Source organism: Crocodylus siamensis, chromosome 1 (assembly GCF_052110815.1).
Source record: "Crocodylus siamensis isolate JL-2025a chromosome 1, ASM5211081v1, whole genome shotgun sequence".
In the NCBI taxonomy this organism is placed as follows: domain Eukaryota; kingdom Metazoa; phylum Chordata; order Crocodylia; family Crocodylidae; genus Crocodylus; species Crocodylus siamensis.
Genome location: NC_143395.1, coordinates 89,164,695 through 89,183,431, shown reverse-complemented (window position 1 = coordinate 89,183,431; position 18,737 = coordinate 89,164,695). Strand labels below are relative to the sequence as shown.

The window sequence follows — 18,737 nt, the reverse complement described above, 5'->3', positions numbered from 1 at the left end:
AATTATCTACGGGCAACCCAGAGAGTGCAGGGTTAGGGGGATTTTTTTCTAATCAAGTTGTGGCTTCAATAGAGATTTTGAAAGCAGTTCAGTACCATACCAGTGCAATGCCCTGCCTTGTCAGCATTGTTGTGTCATACTAGGAGTGCTTTGTAGGTTAGCGTACTAACATACCTATACCATTAAAGTGCTCTTTGTGTAGACATGGCCTTAGCTTCCCGATGCAAGGACAAACAGCTTGACTCTGCATTGGAATTCTATAGATTGCACCAGCAGTTCAGATTAATATTATTTTTTATTAAAACCAAAAGTCATTCAACAGTTATACAGATATTTTTAAGTGTATAGGTCAATACTATACAATATCATCTTGTATTACTGCACTATTTACTATCTAGGATCATAGACTCATAGGAAAGTAGGACTAGAAGGGACCTCATGAGGTCATCTAGTCCAGCCTCTTGTTCAAAGCAGGATCATTCCTGACTAAACCATCCCAGCTAAGTGCCTGTCTGGCCTGCTTGTGAAAATTTCCAGGGATGGAGATTTCAGTTTCACTAGTAACTGGTGTTAATGCTTTACGACCCTACCAGTGAGAAAGTTCTTCCTAATCTCCAATGTAAATTTCCTCTGCTACAGCTTAAAGCCACTGCTCATAGCCTTACCGCCTACAGCCACAGAGAAAAGTTTATTGCCATTCTCTTTAAAAATGCCCTTCAGGTATTTGAAGACTTATCAAATCTCCACTTCAGTCTTTTCTTCTCCTGACTAAATAATTTTACTTCTTTCAGTCTTTCAACCTAAATCTTGCTTCCCTGGCCTCTAATAGTTTTTGTCACTCTTGGGTAGATTCTTCCCAGTCTGTCCACATCTTTCTTGAAGTATGGGGCCCAAAGCTGGACACAGTACTCCAGGTGAGGCCTCTCTAGTGCTGAACAGATTAGAATAATCACTTCTCTAGATTTGCAAGCAAGTTTCCTGTTGTTACAACTCAGTATGCTGTTAGGTTTTTTGTAATAAAAGCACACTGTTGACTCATATTCAGTTTATAGAAGCATAGGGAAGTAGGGCTGGAAGGGACCTCACAAGGTCACCTAGTCCAGACCTCTGCTCAAGACAGGATCATCCCTGACTAAACTATCTCAGCCAAGTGTCTGGCTAACCTGCTTTTGAAAACTTCCAAGGATGGAGATTCCTTAGTTTTCCTAGGTAACTAGTTCCAATGCTTGACAGCCCTCATGGTCAGAAAGTTCCTTCTAATCTCCAACCTAAATTTCCCCTGCTGAGTCCTGAGACCATTGCTCCTAGTCATGACCCCTACAGTCACAGAGAAAAGCCGATCGCCACCTTCTCTATAATCACCCTTCTTCAGGCATTTAAAGATTGTTATCAAGTCCCCTCTCAATCTTTTCCAGACTAAATAACCCTACTCCTTGCAGCCTTTGCTCATAAATCGGGATTTACCAAAATCAATGTGGCAGATGGGTGACTTTTTGGGCTGATCGCAGCGCAGGCCATTTTTGTGGGCATATCATGGCAAGCCCCACCATTGACTGGCTGAGGGCTGCCTTTCATGCAGCTCCACCCCTCACTGCTGATTGGCGGGAAGGGCTAGTCATCATGAAGCCCCTTCTCTCTCCAACAATACACAAAAGGCAAACCTCCTGGTTTGCATGTTCAGGTCCTGGATCAGCTGAAGCAAGCACAAATGGCCACCATATCTAGCACACGGTGGGGGAGGGTCATCTGTAGGCCTGATCTGACCCACAGAGCCAGCTCTGTACCATTCATCTGGGCTGGGGCACCAGATGAGTTTGATGCCTTTACTCTACATAAACTGTAGCAGCTTTCTGGACAGAAAAGCCTCAGCTGCTACAGAAGAGAAATAAAAAGCCATGTAGTTTTTTAACATGCTTTCAGGAATGTAAGCTGAGCCACCTCTCTTCTGACCATGTATCCTTCTGGTAGGTAGGTGCTTTGTGCGGTGGTCCCTTGTAAAGTTTTCCCAAAATTTGTTGCTCCCAAAACCAACATGCATGCTTTTCTTCTTTGTTCTTTAGCCTCACTAGTTCACAGGTAGTAGGAGATGCTAGGTCTCAAGTTGTTTTGTGATAATTTCCTTTTAAGACCAGTCCACCATTCTCATCTCATTAGAAAGTCAGAATTAGGCAGAAATAGCTCACTAATTATGTAGGATATACCTATATATCATGATGGCAGTGAGTTTAAACAACAGAAACATGCTATGATTTAATGTACTATGTTGCTTACTTTTTTGCAGCCTATAACCCCAGGAGCTCTGAATACATCCGAAAGAAGTACAAGACCAAACTAGAGCAGTTCATCGATTACTGCAAACTCCTCCCCTATTTGGGAAACAAAATGACTCGCAAATACAAAGAGCCTCAGCACAGACCGTTTGGTTTTGATTACAAATTGGAGACTTTCCTGGCTCTTAAAACAGCGGACCCTGCTTGTATTTAGTTTGCCAGGGACTAAAATAGCCCCGCGCTCCTGCTGAACCCAGAGAGGCCGCGCGTGTGTGCGTGCGTGTGTGTGTGTGTGTGTGAACACTGTGCGAGACCTACTTCAACTAACCGCGCGGTCTCGTCCCTGCAGCCGTCGCGCCCAGGCCGCCGCCCCGGAAGAGCAGCGCGGCCCGCGCCGACACAAGATCTCTTCACGCGCCCGGGGTGTTTTCAGTTTCGAAATAAACGATACTAAATCACAACCGCGCGGACGAGCGTTTAGCACCCCGGTCTCCGGCCGCCTCCCGCCGCCGCGCGCGGGTGTGGGGAGGCGGCCACCAAAGGCGGAGGTGCCCGGAGGCCGCAGCTGGGCGCGAGGGCGGGGCCGGCGCGCGCAGCGCGATGACGCAGGACGTGGCGCGCCCGCCCGGCCCGGCTGCGAGCGGCGGGAGGACCAAGGGCGCCGGTGAGTCCTGCCAGGCCGCCCCGGGGAGAGGGGCCGGGCGTCACGTGACCAGGGCGAGGCGGCCACGGGGCAGGTCCCGCCCGCTCCGGGGCCCGCGCTGCGGCGAGTGGGGAGGCCTAGTGGGTAGAGCCGGGGGGGTCCGGACTGAGGCCTGTTGGACACGCGTGGACGGGCCCTTGCGGCAGCAGAGGAGCGAGGGGATGTGTCAGCTCAACTCGTGGGACAAATAAAGGGCAACGCGGGTAGGGGAGCGCGGGGCAGGAATCCAGGGAGCCCCCAGGTGCTGGCCAGGCAACCTCTGCCTTGAGACAGGAACGGACAGGGGACAAGACCGGTCAAATAGACGGGTGGCTTGCCCGGGGCCAGGAGGTTGGGGGCTTGGTAGGACCACAGAGCATCCATAAGTAAGGGGCAAGACAAGATCAAGCCAGGGGGTTACCAGAAGCAGCTGTCAGAAAGTGAGCCAAAGTCAGCCCTGGGCTCTGAAGCTCAGCGTCTGGGCACCCAGGCAGGAATGGGCACCAGGGACATCACACAGGCCACAGCTACCTGCAGACTGAAGCCAGTTCGTTGTGCAGCAGGGCGAGGTGCTGCAAGAGCACTTGAGAAGCCACCCGAGAACCAGTCCTCTGGTGGATGCACCACTGCAGGGTGCAGTGTTGCTGACCCAGTTGCCCAGCTGCAGTGCAGAGGCCTTACAGCTGCATGCACTTGTGGGAAAGCAGTTGGGAGGGGGAGGAGCACTGCAAAAGGCCCACGCAGGGAAGTTTGGGCATGTTCTGCACGTGCTTTGTGAGTCCCGTCTCTGCAGGGCGCAAGGATGTGGCTTGCTTTTTTTTTTTAATTTCATTCTTTTAGGCAGGAGGCAGGGATGTTGTGGACAGTGCCTTTTGTTAGACCAACTCAGTGGTTGAAATGATGTTAGACAAGCTCTCGAATGCCAGATATTCCTCATCCGTTTTGAGGAGCAAAGTGGCCCGGCCACTGATCGCAGTTAACAACAGAGAATGGAGCTGTAAGTTTGGAGGGAAGCCAGGGGAGGAAAGTCCTAGGTTAGCAGACATCACCCAAACAGTTAAGAAAAGAAAATTGATTATGGGGGGGATTGAGACTGCACAACAGACCATAGCAACCCTTTTGAGCATAGGAAGAGCATCAGGAATCAGGTAGATTAGTGTGCTATAAAATTGGTATTAGTATTCAGTCTTTGGTTCCTAGCATCCAGCCTGCTTATGATCTGTTGTTCCCAAATGTGTTCTTTAAAGGTGCTTGATAGATTTTCCTTGATCACAAAGACAGCAAGGTCAGAGAGGGAGCAGTTCTTTTGTGAAAGCTGTTAGATGACACCTACAGTAACCAAAAGGATCAACAAGCACAAACTGCCTGAACTGTCTAGTGCTTACTGGCATATAGCATCAACAAGGACTACAGGCCAATCTATACTACCAACCTCTGCTGAGGTAGGTATTGTCAATTTAGGATATGAAAAGATCACTTCCCTATCAGCCAATCTATCTCTTCTGGCAAAACCTCTGGTGTGGACACACCTCAGACAACAGAAGAAGTCTATTTCAGCTAAGGCAGCGTAACTGCTGCCTCAGAGAAGTTTGGACTTGGATGTGCACAATATTTTGCCAACAGACTGGTGTTATATCAGCAGAGCTTTGGAGAACAGGCCTGTGGGTGAAATCCAGAACTTGGTGGAGACTTTGCCATCGACTTCAGTTGGTCTGGATTCCATGGCATAGTCCCAGGGAAAACTTAGACATGACTTTTGTAGAAAAATGGTACAGCTTCATTGTTCTGTTTCTGCTGAGAGGAGTGGTACTGCTTAGTTTGCTTTTAATTGCAAAAAATATATCTTATTTTCAGGAGGGGCAGCAATTAGGGTGCTGAGAAGCAAATGGATACTAAACAAACAGCAATAGTAATTTTCTTCCCAAAAGGGGGTTTCTTTACTCATTTCTTAAGTTTTAGAAATCTTATTCTGTTGGAAGGGGAAAAGTCAGTATTAATGTTACTTTTTAAAGCAAAACCACAAGTTTTCATATTGCTTCAGAAATTTCTGTACTGTTAATCCTCTTGCAGAGCAGGCTGTTATTAGTGTGGGGAGGTTGCAGTGCAAACTGTAAAGTGATTTATTTTTGCTATAAAACTGTTTATTCTCCTAGGAAAATCTTTTCCTGTTTGCAGTAAAAATGGCAGAAGAAACTCCAGACACTTCAGAGAAACTTGTTGTTATCCACTCCAAAGCTCACAGAGATACCATTCTGGCTAATTTTGAGGAACAAAGGAAAAAAGATTTTCTTTGTGATATTACTTTAATAGTGGAAAACGTGCACTTCAGAGCCCACAAAGCTCTACTGGCTGCCAGCAGTGAGTACTTTTCAATGATGTTTGTAGATGAAGGAGAGATAGGCCAGTCAATTTATATGCTGGAAGGCATGGTTGCAGATACTTTTGGTGCGCTACTAGAATTCATGTACACAGGTTATCTCCAGGCCAGTGAAAAAAGTACAGAACAAATCTTGGCTACTGCACAGCTCTTAAAAGTGAATGACTTGGTATGGGCCTTCACAGATTATCAGACAAACCGTCGCCCAAATGATGCATTACCTGTCATTTCTAATAATGGGGCTTCTGTAGTTGTCTTGCCAAATGACAAGAAAAATGAAGATCCACCAAAGCGAAAGCGAGGAAGACCAAGAAAAGTCAAGAATACCCAAGACGAAAAACTAGGGACACCTTCTGTTGAAGATGTACAGCTAAGAGAGAATAATTCTGTGCAGAATAAACAAAATTTTATGAAAAAAGAAGTTGCGTTAGAAGAAGCAGTTGTTGATGAACAAGGTCCAATAAGGAAAGAAGTTGAAGAAACCGAACATGCTTGTGGGTCAGATGCTGCTGTAGATCTGTCAGCTGAAAAGGATGAGAACTACGATCCCAAATCTCAAGGAATACAGAGCACTCAGAGTCGGTATAGCAAACGTCGGTTACGGAGGTCTGTCAAGCTAAAAGATTACAAACTTTTGGGTGATGAAGAAGAGAAAGGACTGATGAAAAGGACGGATGGGAAAAAAAAGCGCACGGGTTCTGAAGCTCGTTGTAAAGACTGTGGCAAAGTGTTTAAATATAATCACTTTTTAGCTATTCATCAGAGAAGTCATACAGGTAGGCATGAAAAGACTGCTCATTTTGGGTTGGGGTACTGTAACTTATTACAGTTGGTTTGACTGAGATTATTTAAATGTTGCATGGTGCTACAGTAACATAGAATTTCTTAGCCAGTTCTTCCTGCCAGTAACAAACTAGATATGTTGCATCTTTTAGGTTTTGGTGGGGTTTTCTTGGTTTGTTTTTTCTAAAGTTTAGTTCCATCTTCACCCGAGAACATAATCTTCTTTATGTTTGTGGGTAGATTGCGTTCTAGTTGCCCAGTAGAAAACAGGATATCGTCAGTGCGTATAGTAACAGAAAATGATTATACTTTCATATGTTTGCTACAAGAAGCTAAGGTCTTTTATTTAATTTCTTTCTGAAATCTCCTGCTCTACTGAAAACTGTATAATAAATGTAACATACTGCCAGCTTAGAATATTTACAAAGTTGATACTTTACCTTTAGGCGAACGCCCTTTTAAATGCAATGAATGTGGCAAAGGCTTTTCCCAGAAGCACTCTCTCCAGGTTCACGAGCGGATGCACACAGGAGAACGTCCGTACACATGTACTGTCTGCAACAAGGCTCTGACGACAAAGCATTCCCTCTTGGAGCACATGAGCCTTCATACAGGTAAATATCCTATGACAACTCTAACTTAACCGTACCTTATATTAGGCTTGTTTTGAGTGCTGGCTACCATTCAGTGTAAGGAGTCTAAATTTATACAAGGGTACTGTGTTTCTATAGATAGTTTGGATTTTTTTTTGTTACAGGACAGAAGTCTTTTACCTGTGATCAATGTGGAAAGTTTTTCAGCCAAAAGAGACAACTAAAGAGTCACTACCGAGTGCATACAGGTATAACACATTTGGGTTGGAGAGGTGGCTTGGGCTGTCAATATTCTGTGATGGGTTGCCAAAGATCTTGATAAGGTTTCTGAAACAAACTGTTGGTACAGAAGCTAGTGAACATATGAGGAATTAAGAACTGAACAGCTGACAAAGGAATGGGATATGTTGGAAATATAGTTAACCAAGCAGGCTTGCCAGATGGTCAAGAAGCACTGATTTGCACTGCTGTTTGAAAGACTGGTGTCTTATTATTTTAATCCTGGTCATTTCTGCCCAAGGTAAGCTGGGATTTTATAAAACTAGTGCTTTCTTCACTATTCGTTATACCTTGTGGCATTCCTCTCCTCTTGCTGAATAGTATTGATGAGCTTTAAAATAAGTCCTGACCTGTCCTGTTCTGGTGGACAGGTCAGTGACTGTATCATAAACATGTAGAGTGGGAAGAAATTAAGGACTTTCAAAATTCAAAAAGAAAGGCATGGGATTTCTTGGGACAGTGAAAGCTAAAACAGTCTCCTTTCTTCAACAATATAATTATTTGGAGAGAGAGAGAGAGAGAGAAAGATATGCTACAATTTCTATTAACTTGCAGCATTAGAAATTACCAGTGAATCATTGTTGTCTTCTTTATATATTATATTAAAGTGGTTATTTTGCAGGGAAATGCTTTAACAAAGATCACTGAAGAAGTACAGGGGATCATTTATGCACTGACACTTTTTTTATTATTGCGACAAGGCCATTCATTGCCGGAATGTACCCTGTGTCGTCGCAAATTCATGGATGCAGCTCAGTTAAAGAAACATCTAAGAACACATACAGGTAATACTGTACATTATTATTTTTGCAGAAAAAGCAGATAAAACATAATTGTTAGCTATAGTAAGGTTCATAGACTGCCCTTTCTTCTTGGCAGAGACATGAGCTTCAGCTGTTTCCTCTCAATAATAGTCGCCAGGTTCTTAGCGGGGAAGTATGTCCCTTAGGTGTGGCTTCTGCTGTTCATAAAAAGCACAGAAGATGACTCATGTGAACACAACTCCAAAGCAATGCTGTATTAGGAGGGCTACTCTGTTTTTGTTCTTTTGGGGGGTTTTAAGTTAAAAAGTTGCAGAAAATTTGAGATGCTTGCTTGTTTAATCTGAGTTGAAAACCTTGTCAAGTTCAAGGAGGAGCTTGACACACTCAGGGAGAGCTGTTATTATAAAATAAGTATTTTGTGTTTTGTTTAACAGCATCTTTTTATGGGTGACATCAGAATCCTTAGAAATCTTAGCTTCACCCTTCTTGCTTTCTCTGCTAGTGACACAGAAGGAATACCATGAACCATAAGAATGAAAGAGTTAGAATAGAATGAATGTTGAACTTTTATAGTACTTGTAACTCTTGACACTGTCTCTTCTCCTCAAAATATTAAAAAATCTCTTTTAAGTAGTACAATACTAAGTACAAACAGAGGTGGTTAGCTGTATGATTCTGAAGACAAGCAGAAGGTAGGACAGGGTGACACCTTAACTGGTTCAGAGAGGCATGAGCTTTTGTGGCCAACAGCCTACTTCATCAGATGCTAGGAATGAATTAATTACAGAAGTACATAGTAGTAAAAACAGGATGATTCCAGTTTTTCCTGTTCTGAAATATTACGAGCATTTAAATGGAGTAAAACATTTTACATTCAGTTTCAAATCTTTGTCCTGGGGCTTAGATGATCGGGGATTTTGTTCTGTTTTACGAATCCATTAAAATATAAAGAAAATGTAGTACAAATAAAAATCTGTAGTTTGTTTACACAGTAACACTTGTTAGTTTCCCTGCCTTTTAATCAAGGCAAGAAGCACTGCCTTCAGGCAGAGGCATCAGAAATGGCTAACCAGGGCTATAAACATTTAAAAATCTGCAATCTTTGCCTCTCTCCTCTTTGAAAATCTGTGTTCAGGTTCCTCAAGTCCTTCAGGTGGCAAACATCACTGATTGTGAGTCACCAGCTCTTTCTAGGCACAAGGAAGCAAGCTGAAAATGGAGGAACATCACGTTTTCAGTGGAGCTTCAAAGCTAGTATTAAATGTCTATGCTTGTCAGCTTTTACATGACCTTTGATAAAAGGAGTCATTAGGACATACTCGGTGTGTCTACACGTTCATTAATGCGCTATAGTTACTGCACATTAAGTTTAGTATTTGGATATCTAAGTACTAAATCGATACATAGTAACTTGTGTGCAGTACCACTGGTGCACAGGTTTTTTGTGATGCTTACTGTGCAGTAGCCTAATACTACTGTACAGTAGTATATCAGCATGACTTTTGCCCGGCAGACTGCTGGGCAGTGCTATTAGGCTACTGTGCAGTTAGTGTCTCATGTACATGTGCCCACTTTGTACAAGTTTTCAAAAATGTTGCCAAAGCAAGATGTACCATTTTTAAGTAGATTCAGTATTTTTCTTCTCAGTTTTGTGAAAAGCCTAGGTCAGCTGATATCACTATTGCCCTTGGACTTAAGAAACCTAAACACAGATTCTCAAGGAGGAGTAAGACAAAAATGTATCTTACAAAACCTGTTATACCCCTAGTTAACCAGCAACTCTGACCCATGAGTTTCAGCTGTCTGTACTCCATTGCACTATAAATATAAGAATGTAACTACTTCATTTTGAGTTAAGAAAAAACGGGAGTAATTTGCATTTACACTTGACTGTATGGACAGTAGTTTTTTTTAAGAACATCCTAGGGAGTTGGGGTGATCTGCTGGACAGTACTGGCCTGGAATTCTAGAGATCTGCTATTGTTCCAGGCTTTGCTACTGGGCTGCTGGATGACCTTGACAAATCATTAATTTCTCCCTTCCTCACTTCCCCCATCTGTAAAATGGGTATAATGACTGTAAAGTCATATACTTTGTAAAGTGCTTTGAGACCCACTAAGGAGGAGTGATATGTAGGAACCAAATGGCATTTTTATTAATAATAATACTTCTACACTAACTATAACTTTTGAATGTATGTCAAACTCTTTTTGGCAGGTGAGAAGCCATTTACTTGTGAAATCTGTGGCAAGTCGTTCACAGCAAAAAGTTCTCTTCAAACTCATATCAGAATCCACAGGTATGGCTTTGCTGGTTTGAATTTTTTGTATTATACCATAGCTCTTAAGAAGCCAAAATCTAGTACAGTGTGTGTATCATGTGCTGGTTTCCAACTACCCTGAGTAGCTATAATTCCATAAACTGGTATGTGGTCAATTTAGTAAAAGCTTCAATTAGCATGTATGTTTGCTGTTTACTTAACCAACTTATATTCACTGCATTTGAACATTTCTAGAAATTTTGATGGAGAAATCAGTCAAAATGATGAGCCCCGTATTCTATATTCTTGGGTTTTTACACATTGTTCTAAAGCAGTGGGGGAGCCAACCTTTTTGCTAGGTATGACACAAAGTAAGCCTCACACCTCACAAGTGCCATTCCAGTCCCCTTCCCCTGCCCCATCTGGTGCTCTGCTTTCTGTTCCCTGCCCTGTGCCCCTTGAACCAAGGCAAGACTCCCCTCTGAAACAAAGTCTGTCTTTACATCTGTGTATTGTACAGTATTAAGTATTGTGTCTGTAACTAAACAAGTAACACTTAACAATGTGAAAATGACATTGTCAACTTCTCCAGAAAGGTATTAAGTCCCTACAGTCATGGTGTAAAAAAGATGCCTCACTTGCTTAACAGTTTAAAACCCGGGCATATACAAATCTAAACTCTTACAGTTGCATTTAGTCATGTGTGCCTGAAATTGGTGTCAAACATTTCCAAGCCCTAATGCTGATGTGGCCTTGGGCATTCAAACATGAGTGACAGTTGTGGCGTAGATTCCAGATAGAAACATCTCTGGCAATTATTGTGGGCAATCTGGCCAATTTATTCCTGGGAAGGAAGTGTGAAATGCAGTGCATATTTTAACATGTTTGAAAATAGTTTTCTCATGGAATTCTGCTTGATATTTTAAAGGAAAAGTGCAATAACTATTGGGTAGTAGGGTTGAAACATTGTAGCTGTGATGGTCAAGGAAATGTATGAAAGGCAAGAGTTTTTGTGAGATCTTTCATTAGACAAAATGTATAGCTGTGAGGGGCGTGGGCCTGATGAAAATGTATGTCAGAAAGTTTGTCCAGCATCTTTCCTCAGCTGTACATTTGATCCAATAAAAGATATCACAGTAAATCTTGCCCCTCCTAAATAACGGGGAAACAAAGGGAGGTGTAGGGAGATGTATGTAGACTGACCACAGTGATAAAATGTCAGAGTTAGATCTTTTAACTGAGGCATGAAGTAAAATAAATTAGAGTACAGTAAATTACATTCTGGTCTTTCCAAGTTGCTTGTAGGCAGGAAATTAGCCTTTAGGTATTTGTCAACCAGCCCTAAAAAAGCTGGAAATAAAAATTTATCTTTAAAATGACTACTGCTTTTAAAGGTCTGAAATAGGTGGCTGCATTTTTCTGATCATTTTGGTGTCTATGGTGCCATTTGTTCTTTGTCAAATTCCAACTGCAGAGTTTTATAACCTCAGTTATTACTGTATGACAGTGGTTGTGTTTATCTTACTAGCTTTTGGATATAGAAAAATTATTGCAGTTTTGGTCCCACCGTTGTGCAGTTCTTAAAAGAAAAATCTAGAAAATCTGACACTGAATTTTTTCTTACATGGCTGCATGCAAGTGTTCTGCAGCATAGCAGAGCCTCTGTTTAAATACTTTTCCTGTAATACTTGGCAGAAAGCAGTTGCTTTAAAATGGATGTTGCTGATGAAGTAAATTGCATTCTTTTGCAGAGGAGAAAAGCCATATTCTTGTGGTATATGTGGAAAATCCTTCTCTGATTCAAGTGCCAAGAGAAGACACTGTATCTTGCACACAGGAAAAAAGCCTTTCTCCTGCCCAGAGTGTAATTTGCAGTTTGCACGTTTGGACAATTTGAAATCTCATTTGAAAATTCACATAAAAGAAAAGCAATTGCAAGAAGTCAGTGCTGCCCCAAGCAGTAGCAGTAACTCAGAAGAGGTCAGAAATGTTCTTCAGCTACAGCAGTATCAGCTGTCCACATCAGGAGGGCAAGAGATTCAGTTACTGGTCACTGATTCAGTACATAACATAAACTTCATGCCTGGCCACAGCCAAGGTATTAGTATTGTTGCTGCTGAGAATTCCCAAAATATGACGGCAGATCAAGGTGCTAATCTCACATTACTTGCTCAGCCATCACAGCAGCTACAGAACTTGCTGCTTTCAGCTCAACAAGAACAAGCAGAACAAATCCAAAGTATAAATATGATAGAGAACCAAATGGAAACTGCACAGCCTGAGCAAATGCATGTCATCACTCTTTCAAAGGAGGCACTGGAACATCTCCATGCACATCAGGGACCAACTGAAGAAATTCATTTGACAGCAGGATCTTCACATCCAACTCAGCACATGCAGCTGAGCCAAGAACCTAGTCGTCAGTCTCATATTAGCCCAGATACAGTCCAGCCCCATCAAATTAGTGAAGAACAGAATCAAAACATACACATGAATGAATCGGGTCAACAATCTTTGTCAGTAAATCAGCCATCTCATGAGCATCCAATTCAAGGTCAGGCTTTTTGAAATGCAGGCCTGTGTTTTTCCTCGTTCCTTTCTTAAATTGTTGTTTGCCACCAGTAAACTGAGCTGTAGGGTACTTCTGTGTAGCCAGTGGTCTACATCAGGGCTGTCTAACATATAAGCAGCAAGGGACCAGACATACCCACCAGGCTTCACTAAAATCGGGCTGTGGGCTGCATAGATGCCCCCTGCTGCACTGTACAGATACCACTACCACCACTGCACCATATACCCACATGGCCATAATCTTACCTTCAGCCCCTTTGCATTGCCCTCAGGAGAGGGCACAGAAGGACACCAGAGGAAGGAGGGAGAGCCTGGAGACTGCTGCAACCAGAGCAATATGGGGAGTGGCATCTGGGCAGGAGACACAGCCGGCTGTTCAATACTGAACTACATCAGTGCTGTCTAATTCATGGCTTGCTGGCCAGCCTGCAAGGGATTGATTTGTGGTCTGTGGGCTCCTATCTGGGCACCACTCATCACTCCAGCTGCTGCCACCACTGGTGTTCCAGTCTCCTTCCTCCCTCCACCTCTGGGGATGGAGCAGTATGGCCCACTGAGCCTGACATCTGGGGGGCCTTGAATGGTGGGGGGCATTGGGGTGTGTGCCTGGGAGGGCCAGAGGAGACTGCATGTGCATCATGTGGTGTATGGTCCCCAGGTGCTCAAAAGTTGGATAACCTTGATTACAGGTATCGCATTTCATTTCTGCAGCACAATAGCTATCCAAAGTTGCATTGGTGATCTAGATGGACAGCTTTCAGTTTATTTTGGCTCATTTATTTTTAGGGTTAATTATTCTAGATGTCTGCATGGCCTCTGCAGAAGTCAAACTTAACAGTATCTAAACTACTCTACCTTTCAACACAGGCAAAGCTTTTTTCACAAAATTATCACCATTTGTCTTATTCAATGAGCTTATCTTTCTCCAAGTTCACATATAACTTCCAGTGTGATCATTCCTTTAAGTCAGTGCAGCTGCTCTGTCTGGCCCACCGGGCTACTGACAGGCCACCAGAAGTTGGGCTGTGTGGCCAAGGGAGTGGCTTGCCACAGAATCCAGCATTCCTGGGCCCTGGTGGACATGGCAGTCAGCAGCAAGAGAGCAACCAAGAACTGATATGGTCACACCCTCCAGCTGTTTTGCCCATCACCACTGAAGCAGCCCTACTTCCTTGGCTAGTGGCCCTACCACTACTGTATGCTGCATGCCCCATGTCAGAGCTGTCACTGCTGTATACCCCACGTGCTGCTGCCTTGGCCCATAGTAGCAGCAGCAGCTCCAGATCCAGCATGGGGCATGCAGCATGCATCAGGACCAGGGCTGCTGCTTGCCACTGCATGTACCAGGCAGGAACCAGAGCTGCCCCCACCAGAACCACCCTTTGCCCTGGGCTGGATGCAGCCCGCAAGGAGCCCTGTGGTCCTAATCTGGCTCAGGGCAGGAAGTAAGCTTGACACTCCTGCCTTAAGTGCATTTTGATTTATGGAATACTACATTTTCTCTTGCTTTTGGTTGAAACTGACTGGCTCTGGTACACCACTTCTTTGTGTTATACAAGTCTTGTTCCTCAGACAGATGTTAAACCAGTGCAGTTAATGTAGAGGCAACAGGATGTGGTAGCTAAAGTGGAGTACAAAAAAGTCTTGAGTTTTACTCCTGTATCTGCCATTGGCTTGTATGACCTCAGGCAAGTCACAGCCTCCCTGTGCCTTAGTTGCCTCACATATTAAATGTGGCTACTGCTTAACCGCCTCTGCAATGCACTTTTAAGACTCTCTGCTATATGGTGCTGCATAAGTGCAAAATAATATTTCTTCCAGGATGCTGTCTTAGCTTAGGAGCAAGCTTATATTTTCAAACAATTTTTATGTATTTTTGAGAATAGAATGTAACGTGACTTAATATATGGAAAAGGCTATATCTGGTCTTCACTGTAAGTGAAACAAAGAATAAAGTCACATATGGCACATCTCTTAAGCTTTTTAAAAGTAGCGTGGCTTTTTGTTAATTAGAGTAGATGTGTGCAATTTGTCACTAATGCAGTTGCCTGGTAGGGAAGATAAGCTGAAATCTTACTGAAAAGACACCCTATAAAAGGAAGCTGGGGTAGGGCATGTGCTGCAGCTAAGGGTTCGGTTACTAAAAATATTTCTTAATGTGGGTGTTAAAATCCAGATGAACCATCAGATGTCTATCTGTTGCACTGCTTTTAATTTTCAGTTACAGTCTATTGCAGCATCTTACTTATTTTTTGTTTGACTGTTTAAAAAAAAAATTCCTGTATGGCTGAATATCTAATTGACCAAACAGAAAGCTACTGCTCTGAATTGGCAATTCTGGGTGTTTGTCCATTTGCAGATTCAAAGCACTGAGCTGGCTACTGGGAATGTGCTGCTGTAACTCAGCTTCCTTCAAAAGCTATTGGCATGTCAGTTTATCTAAAAATTGATATGGGGAGGTGAGGCAGTGGGGGTAAATTTTTATTTTTAAAAATGAATTATCCTCCAACTCCAAGATTGCTGTTGTTACTTTTAAGCTTATTTGTTATCTAACTTCCCTCCAAAAATGGAAAAATGCTATCTTGTTTGTGTAACCTGGAAAGCTTCCAAAAGAGAGCTAGAATATTTTATAACTGAAGATTTTTGATGCTGAAAAAACTAAAGAAAAGTACAAATAAGTTTGTATTTACCTCATCTGGGAAAATCTTGTTTGTTCTTACAAAATAACGGTATAATATTTACATTGTTCTCCTGGTTGTTAAACCATAGCAAGGTAACTTTTGTTGACAATACTGCTGTATATACAGCATATCCTGCCTTGTGCCACAGGCTTATAAAACCTTGTGCAAGACTTCAATCTCCATTTCACAATCATGTGAATTCTAAAATGCTTTAAAACAAGTCACAGCTTTCTTTGGTTAAACTCTAAGAGACTATGTAATGAAAGCAAACTAATTATTAAAGTTTAAGAAAAATGTTGTTTTTGAGTTATTAATCTTCAGATTAATACCCAAGCTGTCACTAATGTATTGGTATAACTGATCATACTAGTGTTTTGCAACCTGCAGTCTGCAAGCCACATCTGGCCCTCGGAGCTAGTGTATCTGGCCCGCAAAGCCAGGGGGCCTTGTGTGGTGGGAAGAAGTGGTGGTGCTGCAGGGTGACTCCCGGGTGGCTGGAGTGGTGACTCTGGCTCCAGCTCTGGCAGTGTGGGTTAGGGTTGAGGTGGTACGTTTGGAACTGTATTTCTCTAAAGTGGCCCTCACTGCTGACCCCTGTATTGCAGTTATGTAGTAGATACTAGCTGTACCTGAAATGGAAAGATTTCTTATTTACTACAGATGCTTCAATCATTTGTAAGACTAAGAATAGAACAGTCTCTAAAAAAGCCAACATGTGAACAAGAGAATGACTCTTGTACTGTTTTGTTTAAAAATAGCAACTTCTTTTATTTCAGTTGTTCTCAAGAGTGAGAAACCATGCACTTTTCTCAACATGCCTATAAATGTTGTCTTTCTCTGGAAAGTTTGCACCACTCATTTTCTCTCCATGTAAATTTCTATTAAAATGAAAATTATAAGACGTAGTATTCTGTGTTCACATGTGTAATGTTCTTTTTTTTTTTTGAGAATAACTAGTTGTTTTGATTGCTTTGGAGTTGTAAAAAGACATCTTCAGCTTCTGTTTAAGAGGACTTCCAAAGTGAGCCTGATTAACACATTTTAAACAAATGCCTTTCATCCATCATTGTCATACAAACAACATGCTCCAAGTATTTCCCCTGTCCAATTAAAAGTTCTTAATGACTTAACTATCATACAAAAGGTAGGGTGGATTTGCATCTAATAGGCTAAATCAGAGGTACGTCTCTGATGTACATAATTAGTCTATAAGTTACAAATCTACCCTGCCTTTTGCCTGACTTCAGACTCCTGCCAGCTAACTACCTCAACTATCGTGTCACAAAGTCACATCTTGATAAACAGTGACATTATTAAGATTTGGGTTTTGGATGTAATCAATATAAGAAAATGCTCCCATAATTAATTAATTAAAGATAAATGCAGTATTGTAACATGATTGATGCATACAGAGTTAGAATTCTGTCTTGAGATTCTGGTTTCTGTTCATGCGTATGCATTTGTTTTGCCACTTCACTTTTTTTTTTTTTCTCCAACTGACTCTTCAGAGGGACAAAGATTGAGTATATGTCCTTACCTGTGGACAAGTATTCAAATATTCCACCAGGAATCAAGGTCATATCCATTTCATTCACAGCCAGTTCTCGTAGATGCTGTCTTGCTATTTCTGACTAGTTTGTAAATGGCCACTGACTGATCCCCTTCAGATTTAAGTTAATTCACAGCACCCGAAGATGCTTTGCACCTATCGTGGAAGCCTGCCCTTGCACAATGCGTGGGCTAGCCTTGGCCTAAGCTGTTTGCTTCAGCAGAGCAGGGAGGTGTGCTCTAGTACCCCCTGACTTCTGACTTGTACCACTGCAGGCATGTGGCCGCGTTTCCAGAATCAAAAGAGAATGTCTGTTCACTCTTACCGGTCCAATCTACACAGCTTAGACTAACCTGTGAAACCTGAACTGATTTAACCTCAGGCTTTTTGACTGGCTGTACTTAGGCTATAGGTACGTCTTTTTTTTCTTCTGGTGAGTATAAGCCCTGTCTTCCATATAGTAAAGAGAAATACTAATTCCTCCATACTAATTTGTCATGAAATGAAAATAGAACACTCCATAAATTATAAGTGTAAATTTAACTACTGTAAGCTAAATTTAAACCAATATGAGCATCTGCTCACAGCTTGCTGAAGCATAGCTAACTTGATTTAACAGCATACTTTTGGTGTTATATTTACACAGTTTCATAAATGAGGGGCACTGCTTTCAATAGCAGGTATTAGCTCTAGCATATTGTCTTCTAATCACCAGTATCACTTCTGTTTTGCCTACACTGAGATACGACCAGCATATCTTGTTCCATGTTCCTCTTTGTGCAGGCAGCAAAAAAGCAAAGGACGCACTGGCAAGGTGGGGTGAAATAGACCTAGAACTGTCCTCAAAGCACCAAAGATGTCACAAATCAAACTGCTTTGCATGTATTTCGCAGTCACCTCTCACTACTTCTACAGGAGGGATGATGAAATGGAAAAAAATAGAGGTGAACAAACAGCAGTGTAAATACTAGAGTCTCTTGAAGATGAGAGTGAAGCAACCTGAGCAATCCTTTTCACATCCTCAAGAGAAACCACAAGTTGCTGCTGACAAGGATCATGGAAATTTGAGGATTGTATTTAACAGCCTTTGTATAGTTAGTGGTTTCTTTTTCTTCTTTCTAATTTTTTTAATCTTCTGCTAGTGTGTACAGATTATAGCTATTGGCCTGAACGGTTCAATGTTTTCTTTCTCTTTCTGAGCATTTCACAATGCTTATTTGGCTATACATTTAAAAATGACCTTGCATCACTACTAAGGGAAATATATAAATGTAGGTTTAAAAAACCTGAGTCAGAGGCAAAGTTGTGTATGTTTGTTCACATGTTCACTCAGGGCTTGGGTCTGTACCTCTTAAATTTATACTACAACTATAGTAACTTTAAAATACAACATAATGGCATTTTACATAATGTAAACAGATCTTTGTTTTATAACACTTTGGAATTTAAAATAACGTCTTTGGAACCTGCTGCCTTTTTTTTCCAAGCAAATAAAAAGACTTTACCACTGAAACTGAACTTTGCAGTTTTAGTGTGCTGCACAGATATCAGTATTAATGAAACCTCTAATGTTCCTGTTGAATAAGCACTGTCTATTAAACAGAATAAGTAAAAGCATGGGTACAGTAACATTCATAAGGGCCTCAAGCAATTGCCTTTTCTTAAAAAAAAACCGTTAAACCATATGACCAAACTGTATACGTTGTATATACATAATGTTGTCAAAGAAAAAAAGGCCAATTTCACTGTTCAATTGTCCCTTGAATTGTTAAGAATGGTACTTGCTGTTTCAAACTGAATAACATCTTCATTTATAACCACATTTGCCTGTTTCATCTTGCATTCATTTTTAAATTACAGCTGTTCAAGTCCTGAACAGTATCCTTTTTGTGAGATTTTTACCTGTACTGGATTCATCTTGCCTGGCC

At 41.9% G+C, this 18,737-nt stretch overlaps 2 protein-coding genes across 5 annotated transcripts in view; both read left to right on the top strand.

Annotated features, from left to right (window-relative positions):
- The window catches only part of AK9 (adenylate kinase 9), a 181,604-nt gene extending 179,119 nt beyond the window's left edge, over positions 1 to 2,485 (top strand). Inside the window, exon 39 of the mRNA XM_090037720.1 lies at positions 2,282 to 2,485. Within this exon, the coding sequence (XP_089893846.1) occupies positions 2,282 to 2,484 (203 nt within the window). The 3' untranslated portion in view covers position 2,485. The remainder of the gene's footprint in view (positions 1 to 2,281) is intronic.
- Positions 2,486 to 2,811: 326 nt separating this feature from the next.
- Positions 2,812 to 18,266, top strand: ZBTB24 (zinc finger and BTB domain containing 24). Of its 4 annotated transcripts, none has more exons than XM_090037747.1 (8): positions 2,812 to 2,934; positions 4,200 to 4,394; positions 5,106 to 6,105; positions 6,559 to 6,726; positions 6,870 to 6,953; positions 7,686 to 7,769; positions 9,966 to 10,047; positions 11,760 to 18,266. In XM_090037747.1, exons 2-8 carry the CDS (start codon positions 4,275 to 4,277, stop codon positions 12,574 to 12,576), a joined length of 2,355 nt encoding a protein of 784 aa, XP_089893873.1. In that variant the 5' UTR covers positions 2,812 to 2,934; positions 4,200 to 4,274; the 3' UTR covers positions 12,577 to 18,266. The 4 variants fall into 4 exon arrangements, with proteins under 4 accessions (XP_089893873.1, XP_089893880.1, XP_089893864.1 ...); XM_090037738.1 differs by lacking the exon at positions 2,812 to 2,934 and adding an exon at positions 2,952 to 3,176; XM_090037754.1 differs by lacking the exon at positions 4,200 to 4,394 and having other exon boundaries at positions 2,855 to 2,934.
- Positions 18,267 to 18,737: the final 471 nt, after the last annotated feature.